The 11,651-nt window shown below is 57.3% G+C and overlaps 2 protein-coding genes across 2 annotated transcripts; both read left to right on the top strand.

Annotated features, from left to right (window-relative positions):
• The first annotated feature begins 686 nt into the window (after positions 1 to 686).
• On the top strand, positions 687 to 3,920 carry Samd1 (sterile alpha motif domain containing 1). Its single transcript, XM_046436949.2, has 5 exons — positions 687 to 2,006; positions 2,428 to 2,722; positions 2,810 to 2,906; positions 3,003 to 3,114; positions 3,205 to 3,920. Exons 1-5 carry the CDS (start codon positions 1,056 to 1,058, stop codon positions 3,361 to 3,363), a joined length of 1,614 nt encoding a protein of 537 aa, XP_046292905.1. The 5' UTR covers positions 687 to 1,055; the 3' UTR covers positions 3,364 to 3,920.
• Positions 3,921 to 4,001: 81 nt separating this feature from the next.
• CUNH19orf67 (chromosome unknown C19orf67 homolog) lies at positions 4,002 to 8,289 on the top strand. The gene is made up of 6 exons (XM_046437207.2): positions 4,002 to 5,715; positions 6,364 to 6,508; positions 6,630 to 6,730; positions 6,807 to 6,992; positions 7,364 to 7,498; positions 7,924 to 8,289. The coding sequence occupies exons 1-6, from the start codon at positions 5,381 to 5,383 to the stop codon at positions 8,096 to 8,098; spliced, it is 1,077 nt and encodes a 358-aa protein (XP_046293163.1). The 5' UTR covers positions 4,002 to 5,380; the 3' UTR covers positions 8,099 to 8,289.
• The last annotated feature ends 3,362 nt before the right edge of the window (positions 8,290 to 11,651 follow it).

Here is an 11,651-nt window from a genome sequence, read left to right on the forward strand (position 1 = left end):
CCAAATCTGTGGCGCGCCCCTCTTCGTCCGGCCCAGGACGGAGAGGGCGCTCTAAGGAGACGCTGGGGCTGGCGCGCCGGGAGGCCGAGCAGCGGCGGGGGCGGCTCTGGCAGGAAGAGTAAAGGGGGGGAGCCCGCGCGCGCCCCCCACCCCGCATCTTCTGCGCGGGGCCAGACGCACCAGAGGGGCGCAAGGGCGGCGGCGGCCCGAGGGTCCTCGCAGCGCTCCAGGAGCGCAGCAGCCCAGACCCGCGGGCGGCGAGTTCCCGGTAAGTGCGGTCCCGAGAGCGGAGCGCGCCGGGGAGGCGTGGAGAGGGGGGCTGGGCGCCGGGGACGGCTGGGTCCCGCGCCCAATGGCTGGAGGGCGGCCGAGCGCCGCCCGCCCGCCCTGCCCGCCCCCTCTCCCCTCCCCCCGGCGCTCCCCTCCCCCTCCCCCGCCCGCCGCTTTCCCCCGCCCCCGCCCCGGCGCCAACTCCGCGGCGCCTCCTTAAAAAGCGCGCGGGAGTTGTAAGGGGGGGCCGGAGCGAGCCGGAGTGAACGAGAGCGCAGGGTAAAGGGGGCGGGCGGGGGGCCCGGGCTCCACCTTAAAAGCGGGCGCGTGGGGGTGGGAGGGAGGAAGGCGGGCGGCGGGGAGGAGGGAGGGAGGGAAGGAAGGGGGGCCGGAGTGTCCCGGGCGCAGGGCGCGCGTGCGGCGGCGGCGGCGGCGGGGAGGGGCCGGCCGCGCCGCGCTCCCCTCCTCCCTCCTCGCATCCCCGGCCCCGCGCGCGCCCAGCAGAAGCGGGTCTGTGTGTGCGTGCGTGTGAGTGAGTGAGTGTGTGCATATTTTTTTCTCTTTTCTTTCTCTCACTGTTTTTTCTCTCTCGCTCCCTCGCTCTTTTTTTTTTTTTTTTTTTTTGCAAAGAAACAGCAGCGCCGCCGCCGCTCCGCCGAGGCGCTGCGCCCCCCGGGGGGGGAGGCGGAGGAGGCGGGCAGCGGCGGAGGGAGGAGAGCCGGGGAGGGGGGCGCCGCGCTGGGAGGGAGGCAGCGCGCACGGTGCAGCCGGGCCGGGCGGGAGGCATGGCGGGGCCCCCGGCCCTACCCCCGCCAGAGACGGCGGCGGCCGCCACCACGGCGGCCGCCGCCTCGTCGTCCGCCGCTTCCCCGCACTACCAAGAGTGGATTCTGGACACCATCGACTCGCTGCGCTCGCGCAAGGCGCGGCCGGACCTGGAGCGCATCTGCCGGATGGTGCGGCGGCGGCACGGCCCGGAGCCGGAGCGCACGCGCGCCGAGCTCGAGAAACTGATCCAGCAGCGCGCCGTGCTCCGGGTCAGCTACAAGGGGAGCATCTCGTACCGCAACGCGGCGCGCGTCCAGCCGCCCCGGCGCGGAGCCACCCCGCCGGCCCCGCCGCGCGCCCCCCGCGGGGGCCCCGCCGCCGCCGCCGCCGCCGCGCCGCCGCCCACACCCGCCCCGCCGCCACCGCCCGCGCCCGTCGCTGCCGCCGCCCCGGCCCGGGCGCCCCGCGCGGCCGCCGCCGCCACAGCGCCCCCCTCGCCCGGCCCCGCGCAGCCGGGCCCCCGCGCGCAGCGGGCCGCGCCCCTGGCCGCGCCGCCGCCCGCGCCGGCCGCTCCCCCGGCAGTGGCGCCCCCGGCCGGCCCGCGCCGCGCCCCCCCGCCCGCCGTCGCCGCCCGGGAGCCGCCGCTGCCGCCGCCGCCACAGCCGCCGGCGCCGCCACAGCAGCAGCAGCCGCCGCCGCCGCAGCCACAGCCGCCGCCGGAGGGGGGCGCGGCGCGGGCCGGCGGCCCGGCGCGGCCCGTGAGCCTGCGGGAAGTCGTGCGCTACCTCGGGGGCAGCGGTGGTGCCGGCGGCCGCCTGACCCGTGGCCGCGTGCAGGGGCTGCTGGAGGAGGAGGCGGCGGCGCGGGGCCGCCTGGAGCGCACTCGCCTCGGAGCACTTGCATTGCCCCGCGGGGACAGGCCCGGACGGGCACCGCCGTCCGCCAGCGCCCGCGCGTCGCGGAGCAAGGTGAGCGCTCGGAGGAGCTGGGACGCTGCGCGGTGGGCAGGTGCGGGCGAAGTTGGTGGAGGGGGCGCGAGTCCCGGGTGGAACTGGGCGCCGGGTGGCCGGGGGTTTTACGCGTTTTGCGCGCGTTCCCTGCGGGCTCCGCGCGTGGTGACCTTGGCAAGTGGTTTAATCTTGCCGAGCCTCAGTTTCCTCGGATGTGAATGCCACTTGATCACAGTAGCGACCCCTTGGGGTTGTTGAGCGACTTTAGTGAGATTTGGCTAGTGAAGGCTTTATTAACACAAAGCCTGGCACGGAGTGACTGCGTAAAAGTTAGTCCGTATTGTTATTAAAGGTGGCATTGGGTACACGACTCGGCCTGGGATCCCAGGATCTGGGTCCAGGATTAGAACAGCTGCTATGCTTCTCTCCCTGGCCCCAGAGAGGTGGAGAAGAGCGAGTGCTTGAGAAAGAAGAGGAAGAGGAAGATGATGAAGAAGATGATGATGATGATGATGTGTCTGAGGGCTCAGAAGTGCCCGAGAGTGACCGTCCTGCGGGTGCCCAGCACCACCAGGTTAATGGCGAGAGGGGCCCTCAGACTGCCAAGGAGAGGGTCAAGGAGTGGACGCCCTGTGGACCCCATCAGGGCCAGGATGAAGTGCGGGGATCTGTACCTGGCAGTGGCAGCCGCCAGGTGTTCTCCATGGCCGCCATGAATAAGGAAGGGGGATCAGGTAAGGACTGCTGGGAGGGTGTTCACTGGTCAGAGAGCAACCCCAGTCCCAAGACAATGCCACAGGCCCGTCCTTTTTCTTTCCTAGCCTCTGTTGCCACCGGGCCAGATTCCCCATCCCCTGTGCCTTTGCCCCCAGGAAAACCAGCCCTACCTGGGGCCGACGGGACCCCCTTTGGCTGTCCGTAAGTTGGGGCACTTGAGACATGGGGGTAGTGCCCAGGTGTATGTAACAACTAGAGGGGCATCAGTGTTTACTGGTACCCTCTGTTTTGATGCAGTCCCGGACGCAAGGAGAAGCCGACTGACCCCGTGGAGTGGACGGTGATGGACGTGGTGGAGTACTTCACGGAGGCAGGCTTCCCGGAGCAGGCCACAGCTTTCCAAGAACAGGTGAGTTCCCAGCCCAGGACTTTATACACATATGTACAGAGGACCGTGGCAGGGATAGGCTCTGATCCTCCCTCTCTCTGTCCCTCCCAGGAAATCGATGGCAAGTCTTTGTTGCTTATGCAACGCACAGACGTGCTCACCGGTCTGTCTATCCGCTTGGGCCCCGCCCTGAAAATCTATGAGCATCATATCAAGGTGCTTCAGCAAGGCCACTTTGAGGATGATGACCCGGATGGCTTTTTGGGCTGAGCACCCAGCCTTGCCCTACCCCCACCCACTCCAACCCCCATCTTGCCCAAGACCCCCAGAGTCCATGAGCTGGATTGGATGGGGACACCCTCAGCCCTCATAACAGACTCCAGTGAGGGGTGTGCCCTTCTCTGCTCTCTCTCCCCTTTGTCTCAGACACACCTGCCCCCCAACACATGCCCTGCTCTACAGTAGTAGAGTATGGGGGGACTGGGCCTGCTCATTCACCCCAAAAGGCCAACCCTCCCCTCAACCCAGGACATTTTTGAAAAAAAATAGGGGGGCCTCCCATCTCCCCAAGATTCAGTTCAGCCAGATGTTTCTTATATAAATGTTTTGTTCTGCCTGTTCATTTTGGTGGGTGGTCTTTCCTTCCTCCCCCACCACCCATGCCTGCTCCCAGCCTGCTGCCCCTGGCCTCCAGCCCCTGGGGAGCATCTGGGGTGGGTCCCTGGGTCTTCTCTCCTCTCCCTTCTGTCAATCATTGCTCCAGCTGGCTGTATTGCTTTTTAATATTGCACCGAAGGTTTTTTAAATAAAATTTTAAAAAAAGAAAAGGGGGAAAAAAAAGAGTCCATTTTATGAATGGAGTGGGGGAGGGGTGTTGAAGAGCCTCCTAGGTGCACTTAAGCAGTTTGAGGAGGAGAAAAAGTAGTGATCTGGCTGTCTGGACCGTGCTCTAGTCATTGCTCAGGGATAGCTATGTTCACCTAGCACACTGGACTCTGGGTTTGATTCCTTAGCACTGCAGAAAGAAGGGAGGAGGAGTAATCGCTGTAGGAGAATGGGAATATTTGCTTTATCTTCTGTCATTTCCCCATTCTCAGAACCTCCCGGCATACACAGTAGGTGCTCAAATATTTGTAGAGTGACTAACTGTTAACTCCATGTTTTATGAGCATTTTCTTGACTGTCCCCTCAGCAGTCCCATGAGGCAGAGAGCTCATAAAAACCCACTTTATAGGTGAGCCATCTAGCTCAGCACAGCAAAAGATGCTCATGGTCACATGGGGGAGATCTGACACCTGTTGACTTTTTTTTAGTGGGGGTGCTGTACTTGGGATTGAGTCCAGGGGTGCTTTACCACCGAGCTACATCCCCTGCCCTTTTTTTTATTTTTGATTTATTTATTTATTTATTTTTGAGGCAGGGTCTCATTTAAATTGCCCAAGCTGGCTTTGAACTTGCAATCCTCCTGCTTCAGCCTTCCCAGTCACTGGGATTACAGGCGTGCACCACCTCACCCAACTACCTGTTGCCTTCTTTACCTAGAACCTTGAAATGTAATTGATGTACGTGGCTTCGTAGCTAATGTTTTATACTGCCGGCCTTTGCATGCGGTAAAGAATCCAGTCTACAAGTGTTAGGGGCAGAGATCTGTGCTGGGAACAGGGTATGAACAGAAGCCACCGGCCATCAGATGAGGTGATGGAATAGGGAAAATCTTCCAAGCAAAGATTTTTTTATTGTTAGTAGGGACTTGTGATGTAGTAGTTGTCACTACCACTAAGTTCATGTGCTGTTTCTCAACTCCATTCGTTTAAAAATAAAAGCCAGGGAGTCACAGGGGTGGAGCCTGAGCATCCCTCTCTGCGTTGGGACACGCGTTAGAGACCCCTCCTCCCTAGGAAACCAGCTGGGAGAGAAAAAGGTGCTGATCCTTGGCCACACCCCCAGGATGTAGCCGCCCCAGCGGGGCCTGGGTCTCCGCCCTCGGCGGGTCCCTCCTCCCCAGTGCCAGGTGCCGGGAGCGCGCGGATGCGCGGGGGCCCCGCGGGTGCGCAGCGCTGAGCGGGCGGAGCAGCGCGCCTCTCCCGCGTGTTGAAATTCAAACGAGGCGAACTCCGCCGGCCCGGCGCGGAGCCGGCCGAGAGGTCGAGGCAGGGCCGAGTTGGAGGCGGCCGCGCTCCCGGTCCAGGCAAGTCCCAGGCTTCCTGGGCTCCTGGGGCGGGATTGAGCCCGCGGCCAACGTGAGCTGCGGAGACTTAAAGAGTGCGGACCCCGCCCCCGGCCCCTGATGGCGTCGGAGCAGTGGTTCGTGGGGCCGCTCCCCCTGGGCCCTGGAGAAACGCCGCCCTTGGACAACTTGGAACCCGGGACGCAGCCCTGCAGAGATCCCTCGTGGTCAACGCCGCCCGGCAGGCCTGAGGACCCAACCGAGCTGGAGCCAGAGGATGCCCAGGGGCAGTTGCTGGAGGTCCCTGCCTCCATGCCTTCCCCCGAGCCTCCAGCCCCTGACCGGGGGCCGACCCCAGCTCGCCTACCCCTGGACGCTATGTTCAGCCCCATCACGGAACAGCTCCGCTACCTGCTTAAGAAGGCAGATGACTTCCAAAGCTACTTGCTCTACAGGTGATCTTGGATGGGGTCCTAGGTCCCCAGGCTTAGGGAGATGGGAGATGGTAGATGCTCCAAATCAAAGACAGGGTAGGCAGCCCCCACCAGAGTCACAAACTCAAAAGCATCAGGAGCCAGATGGAGAAAGTCAGTGAAGCTGGTTGATCAGGCATACATTTCTGAGAGTGAAGAGGACCGTAGGACTGGGGCTGGCGACTGTTAAAGACTGCCCAGAGGTTGCCAAGTCCCTGGAACTTTTTCTCCCTAATTTTAAATGAACCCCGGGGCAGCTAAACAAAACCCAACTGAGGCAGATTTGGCCCCTGGGCTACCAGTTTGAGACCCTAGAGGACAATGTGATTCCCAGACCAGGGGAAAAGGGACTCTGATTGTGTCATTGCCCACTGGAATCCCCTGGGAGTCTTGTTGAAACCCTAAATCTCTGAGCTTCATCCTACAGGGAGTTTTGAGCAAAAGTCAGTTGTGGGACTCAGGTGTCAGCATTTAGCAAGTGCTCCAAATCAAAGATGCCCTGAGAAAGGCCTGGCCCTGGGGGGGGGGGGAATAACAAGGGTGGAGGCCAGGGATACAGGTGGGGAGTGAATAGGATGGCAAACTGGGGGCAGGGTGTGAGGGGTCCTAAAGGCCCCCTTCTCCCTTTAGCAGGGACCGAGTGCAGAAGGAACAGCTGGCAAAGGCCATGCCCACCTTCTTAAAGATGTGTGAGCCTTACTTCTTATACCTGGAGGCTGCAGCGAGGAGCATGCCCCCCATCCATGGAGCCCTGCAGGAGCTGGTTCGAAAGGGGGTGTGTGGGGCCGTTTTCCCAGTCCCTGTGCCCCTTTCTTCTGGAGGCCCCACACAGGCCTGGGGGTGAAGGGGTTGCTTCTGGCGGGCCCTCTCATTATGCCCATCCCCCCTCCGTGCAGCTGTTGGAGATCTCCCAACAGCTGACTCTACGCCTGGAACAGCTGGTCCTCATGTATGCCTCCTTTGGGTTCTTGGACCTGGAGGAGACTGACCCCCTGAGGTAAAAGAGGAGACAAGGGATGGGGACAGTGGTGGAGTCAGGGTCCAGCCTCATGTGCCTTCCCGTGTCCTGCCAGCATCTCCTGCTTCTTCTGTGGAAGGTTCTCCATCAGCCCTTCCCACGAAGTGTCCATCTTCAGATACTGTACCCCAGCCGCCTACACCGCCAGCCGCTTCCCCCGGTACCTCTATAAGAAAATGCGCTGGAACCTGGAAACCACCCCAGAGCCCAGCAACCGAGGACAAGATCCCCATGTGGATTAGTGAGTCCCTTAATCAAAGTCCTCCTCTTCCTATGCTGAATGCCATATTGGGCCTTTGAGCCAGTACCAAAGAGTGAAAACCCAGAAAACCAAGTAGCTTTGAAAGACCTCCCCACCCCACACTGGGGATGGAATCCAGGGCCCAGCACACGCTAGGTTCTACCCCTGAGCTGCACCCCCAGCACCCCCCCCCCCACTTTTTTTTAGCCCCATCCTCCCATCAAAATAAAAGTAGAATTTTAAAGAGAGCCACATCCCTGAGAATTTCAGGGCAACTTTGATAAATTTCAATCTCATCCTCAAAATTAAAGCCCTCCACAGAAAAGCTGGGAAATCATCACACTTAACTGCTGCTGTCTCTCCCCTCCCAGCTACTTCCTATGCTATCGAGATACATGGGAGGACACAGGCCAGAATCCAGCCAACTCGTGTCCCCAGATCCAGAAGCTGTGGTCCATCGGTCGATGGGTGCCCCTAGGGCCAGCTGAAGATGACCTTTATTCATGGTAGGAGCCAGGGCAGTGGCAAGGTGGAATTGGGGGGGGGGGGGGAGAGACAGGATCCCATCATCTAGGGAAGCCTCGACACTTTACTTCCCTTGGTAAACCGATAACATTTTATTGTGTCCCCAAAAGTGCTTTATGCAGACTCGTGTAACAGCCCACTGAGATCTAAAGTAGTGGCCCCATTTACAAGGAAGAAAACAGGTGTTCAGAGAGGTTAAGTTACCTGCCCAAGGACATACAGCAAGAAGAGTGACTGGCGGTCACCCCAGGGGAACCACTGCTCTAAGTTTCTCATCAACAAGGAAACAACTTCCGTCAGGATTCCCACCCCCCCCCCCATACACCCGCAGCTGAAACAAAGCGAAAAGTGCTCCCAAGGGGCAGGGGGCGCTCACGTCCAGGCCTGTCTGCCCCCTGCCCCCTAGGATTTTGTGCCCGCAGCCTCCTGGGGACTACCAACAGCTGCTGACCATCGGCTTCGAGGAGCCATCGCACATGCTGGCCACCGACCTGCTAGTGCAGATTCTCATGGGTCAGGCAGGCCCGGCCCGGCCCCCCAGCGCTGTCGGGCCTCCGGCGTGGACTGCGCAGGGGCCTTGAACCTGGGGAAGAAGGTGGGGGCTGGAGCTTGACAGTTCCAAACTCCCAGAGAGGGGCCAGGGGAGGGGCTCACTCGTTCTCCTAGCGCAGCCTGGCCTCGCCTTCCAAGGGGCCAGGCCGAGCTGGCCAGTCTGCACTAAGTCCAGCCCGGTCCGGCCGGCCGCGGAGCCGGGAGTGCAGACACACCAGTTTTGTGTTAAATAAAAGAAAGAAAGAGGTCACAGGCTTAGCGTCCGCTCCGAGCGCCGCGCCCCTCCCCTTGGGGCGGGTAACCCCGCCCACTAGCGCCGCCTTCTGGGAAACGTAGTTTTTGGAAATAAAACTCTAGTCGACCGGTAGGCAAGGGGAGAATTTGGCGCATGCGCAGAGGTGCACGTGAAGCAAACCGGGAAGTAGTGGTGCCTGTCAACAACCGGAACCCAGAAAACCGCAAGTTTCGGGAGTCGGGAAATTCAACGCCCACTGGAGGAAGAGCCATAGGGCCACGCCCACCCACCCGTTTTGACCCGGAAAAGGTTTTGTTCTGGAGTAAAAGACTACATTTCCCGACGTACCCTAGGAAAAGGGCTGGCGCTCTGTTTCCGAAGGGCCCTGACAGACTTTTTCTCCGCCAGATTTTGGTTCTAGGAACCTGGCAGCTGACTGTTATTCGCGGAGTCTCTGGGGCGCTCACGGAGTGTGACAGTCTCAGGGAATCCCAGCGTGGAATCTCTAAGCCCCACCCCATCCTTGGACTGGAAAAAAGATCCTGGGCTGCGAAAAGTGAAACTCACCTGTCCAGTGCAAGCGAGTGGCGGAGCCTGGACTCAGTCGCGTTCCTCCGATCGCAGCTGCTCCCCTGGGGACAGCTTTTGGATCCCTCAGCATTTTCAGAGTGGAGACCCGGATTTTGTGCTTTTGAGCAAAGCCCTGGTTTTCCTAATAATTCTTGGCACATGGTATGATCATCAACCCTCATTTACAAATGAGGAAAACGGACATGAGAGGTAAACTGAGTCGGGATTGGACACCAAGACCCTTGCTCTTCTAGAGACCATTTCTGGCTCCATCAAGGATTTTTTTAGTCCACAGTCTAGGTCTGAAGGACTTCGAGGGGGTTCTAAAGCTCCCCGATACTGATTTGAGTTAGCTCCTCTTGAGTTTTCGTGCAGTTGTAAGATTTTTTATAGACTATCCCGGCCCAATAAAAAAATATAAAGTGAGCCACATGTGTCATTTTAAGTTTTCTCAGAGACACATTTTAAAAATAACAAGGGCATCCTCACATTGCATGAGGACCCAGGTTCCAGTCCCAGCACCACGAAAATAAAAACAAGAGGTCAGATTCATGTTAGTGATATTTTTATTTAACCAAATGTATCAAAAATAGCATCTCTTGGGCTGGGGTTGTGGCTCAGGGGTAGAGCGCACGCCTAGCATGTGTGAGGCACTGGGTTCGATCCTCAGCACCATATTAAAAATAAATAAATGAAGCTATTTTAAAAACCTTTAAAAAATAGCATCTCGACATGTAATCCATGTAGGAAAATTAATGTTTCCTTCTGGGTGTGGGTGCTAAGTCTTTGAAATCTGATGTGTATTTAACACAGCACATCTCAATGCAGACAAGCCACGATCAGCTGTAGACCATCTCCAAGCCAAATTCACAATATACTTACAAACTAAAGGTTTCTGCTGGGTGGCAGCAGTACTGGGAGAGGAAGGAAACAAGCTTGATTTTCTGGGTCCTGTTGCTCAGGAACTGTCTACACTCATGATCCTCAAAGTTTAGCATGCATCAAAGCCGTGTGGAATGTTTCATCACTACGTCTGGCTGGGACCCAAGGATGTGCATTCTTTTTTAGTTTTCTGGTGCTGGGGATGGAACCCAGAGCCCTGCACATGCTAGGTAAGCACTTGATCACTGAGTGAATGGAATGTGCATTTCTAACACATCATTTAAGCATCAATGATCCAGCTGGACCAGACGCCACACTTTGAGAACTACTGATCTATATCTGCATTATAGTTCTCAAACAGAGTTGCACCTAGAAATAATATTGAGAGCTTTAAGAATTTCTGATGTCACCTGGCTGCAGTTACACATGCCTGTAATCCTAGAGATTCAATAGGCTGAGGCAGGAGGATCACAATTGCCAGACTGGGCGATTTTTTTAATATTTATTTTTTAGCTTTAGGTGGACACAGTATCTTTATTTTATTTTTATGTGGTGCTGAGGATCAAACCAGTGCCTCACGCATGCCAGGCGAGCGCGCTACTACTTGAGCCATATCCCCAGCCCCCAGGCTGGGCAATTTAGCAAGACACCATCTCAAATTTTTAAAAAACTTAGAAATGAAAGAAGTGTTGGGATTGTAGTTCAGTGGTAGAGTACCCTGAGTTCAATCCCCAACACCAGAAAAAGCAAAAAACTGACGTCATCCTTGGGAGTGTGTAACTCTGTGATAGAACACTTGCCTGTATGTGCAAGGCCCTGGGTTCCATCGCCAACACTGAAGAAAACAAACAAAAGCCCTGACATCAACAAGCCCCACCCATTCCTATTAACTAGGCATAGGCCTCAGTTGGATTTAATGTGCAGTAAGTTACAGAACTTTCAGTTTACACATAAGCAGTCCTGTCCACTCTTTCCATGCTCAGTTCTTGGGAGGAGTGGTCCCAGAAGTTGAAAACAGGTTCTGAGTGTTTCCATTTCCCATCTTGGCAGCCCTGGGTCTCTGCTGCCTTCCTCTCCACATTTCCCAGAGTTGTGGTCAAGCATGTAGTCAGTGGGTGCATGATGGGCACTAGAGGCCAGCCTTTCCTGGACTACTCTTGGGTGCCAATGCCTGTAAACCTTTTCCATCTATCCATCCCCAGCCCTGCCACATGTGTGTGCACATGCACGTGTATGAGTGTGTGTGTGTGTGTGTGTGTATGGGCTTGTACTGAGGATTGAACCCAGGGGCTTTCTACCACTGAACTACAGCCCAGCCTTTTTTTTTTTTTTTCACATTGAGACAGGGTCTAGTTGACCTTGAACTTGAGATCCTCCTGCCTCAATTTCCTGAGTACCCGGAATTCTAGGTTGTGCCACTGGGCCTGGCTCAACCATTTTATTTATCCATATTTTACTAGATATTTGCTGTCCCTATGCATGGGATAGAGTTGGGCAGATCCAAGAGTTTAAATCAATTCTAAAATATTCCCAAGCCTCACCTTCCCTGATCTCAGCACATCTCTCTCTCTCTCTCTCTCTCTCTCTCTCTCTCTCTCTTTTTTCCTTTGTGGTGCTGGGGCTTGAACCCAGGGCCTTGTGCATGTGAGGCAAGCACTCTATCAACTGAGCTATATCCCGAGCCCTCAGCACACTTCTGAGAAGCTATAAAACTATGGCCAAAAAAAAATATTAACTGCATAGATACAGTGGTGCAGACATCTTGGGGAGTTCACTAACACTCCTGAACTGCACTAGGGGAAAGAAATTAACCAGGGCTTGCAAATGGACAGCCACAGGCCTTATTGCAAACAGGTATTGTTGCCACTCTTCTCCCTTCTGCACTCTTTTAAGAG

The sequence above is a fragment of the Marmota monax genome, unplaced genomic scaffold, assembly GCF_021218885.2.
Source record: "Marmota monax isolate L192 unplaced genomic scaffold, Marmota_monax_Labrador192_F-V1.1 WCK01_AAM20220418_F8-fsc00021, whole genome shotgun sequence".
Lineage (NCBI taxonomy): Eukaryota > Metazoa > Chordata > Mammalia > Rodentia > Sciuridae > Marmota > Marmota monax.

Bases quoted from the DNA above. Each gene is read 5' to 3' on its own strand.
- Samd1 (XM_046436949.2), top strand. From the start codon at position 1,056: ATGGCGGGGCCCCCGGCCCTACCCCCGCCAGAGACGGCGGCGGCCGCC. The intron at 2,907-3,002 runs GTAAGTTGGGGC...GTTTTGATGCAG, and splicing joins GGGACCCCCTTTGGCTGTCC to TCCCGGACGCAAGGAGAAGC. The intron at 3,115-3,204 runs GTGAGTTCCCAG...TGTCCCTCCCAG, and splicing joins CCACAGCTTTCCAAGAACAG to GAAATCGATGGCAAGTCTTT.
- CUNH19orf67 (XM_046437207.2), top strand. From the start codon at position 5,381: ATGGCGTCGGAGCAGTGGTTCGTGGGGCCGCTCCCCCTGGGCCCTGGA. The intron at 5,716-6,363 runs GTGATCTTGGAT...TTCTCCCTTTAG, and splicing joins CAAAGCTACTTGCTCTACAG to CAGGGACCGAGTGCAGAAGG. The intron at 6,731-6,806 runs GTAAAAGAGGAG...GTGTCCTGCCAG, and splicing joins GAGGAGACTGACCCCCTGAG to CATCTCCTGCTTCTTCTGTG.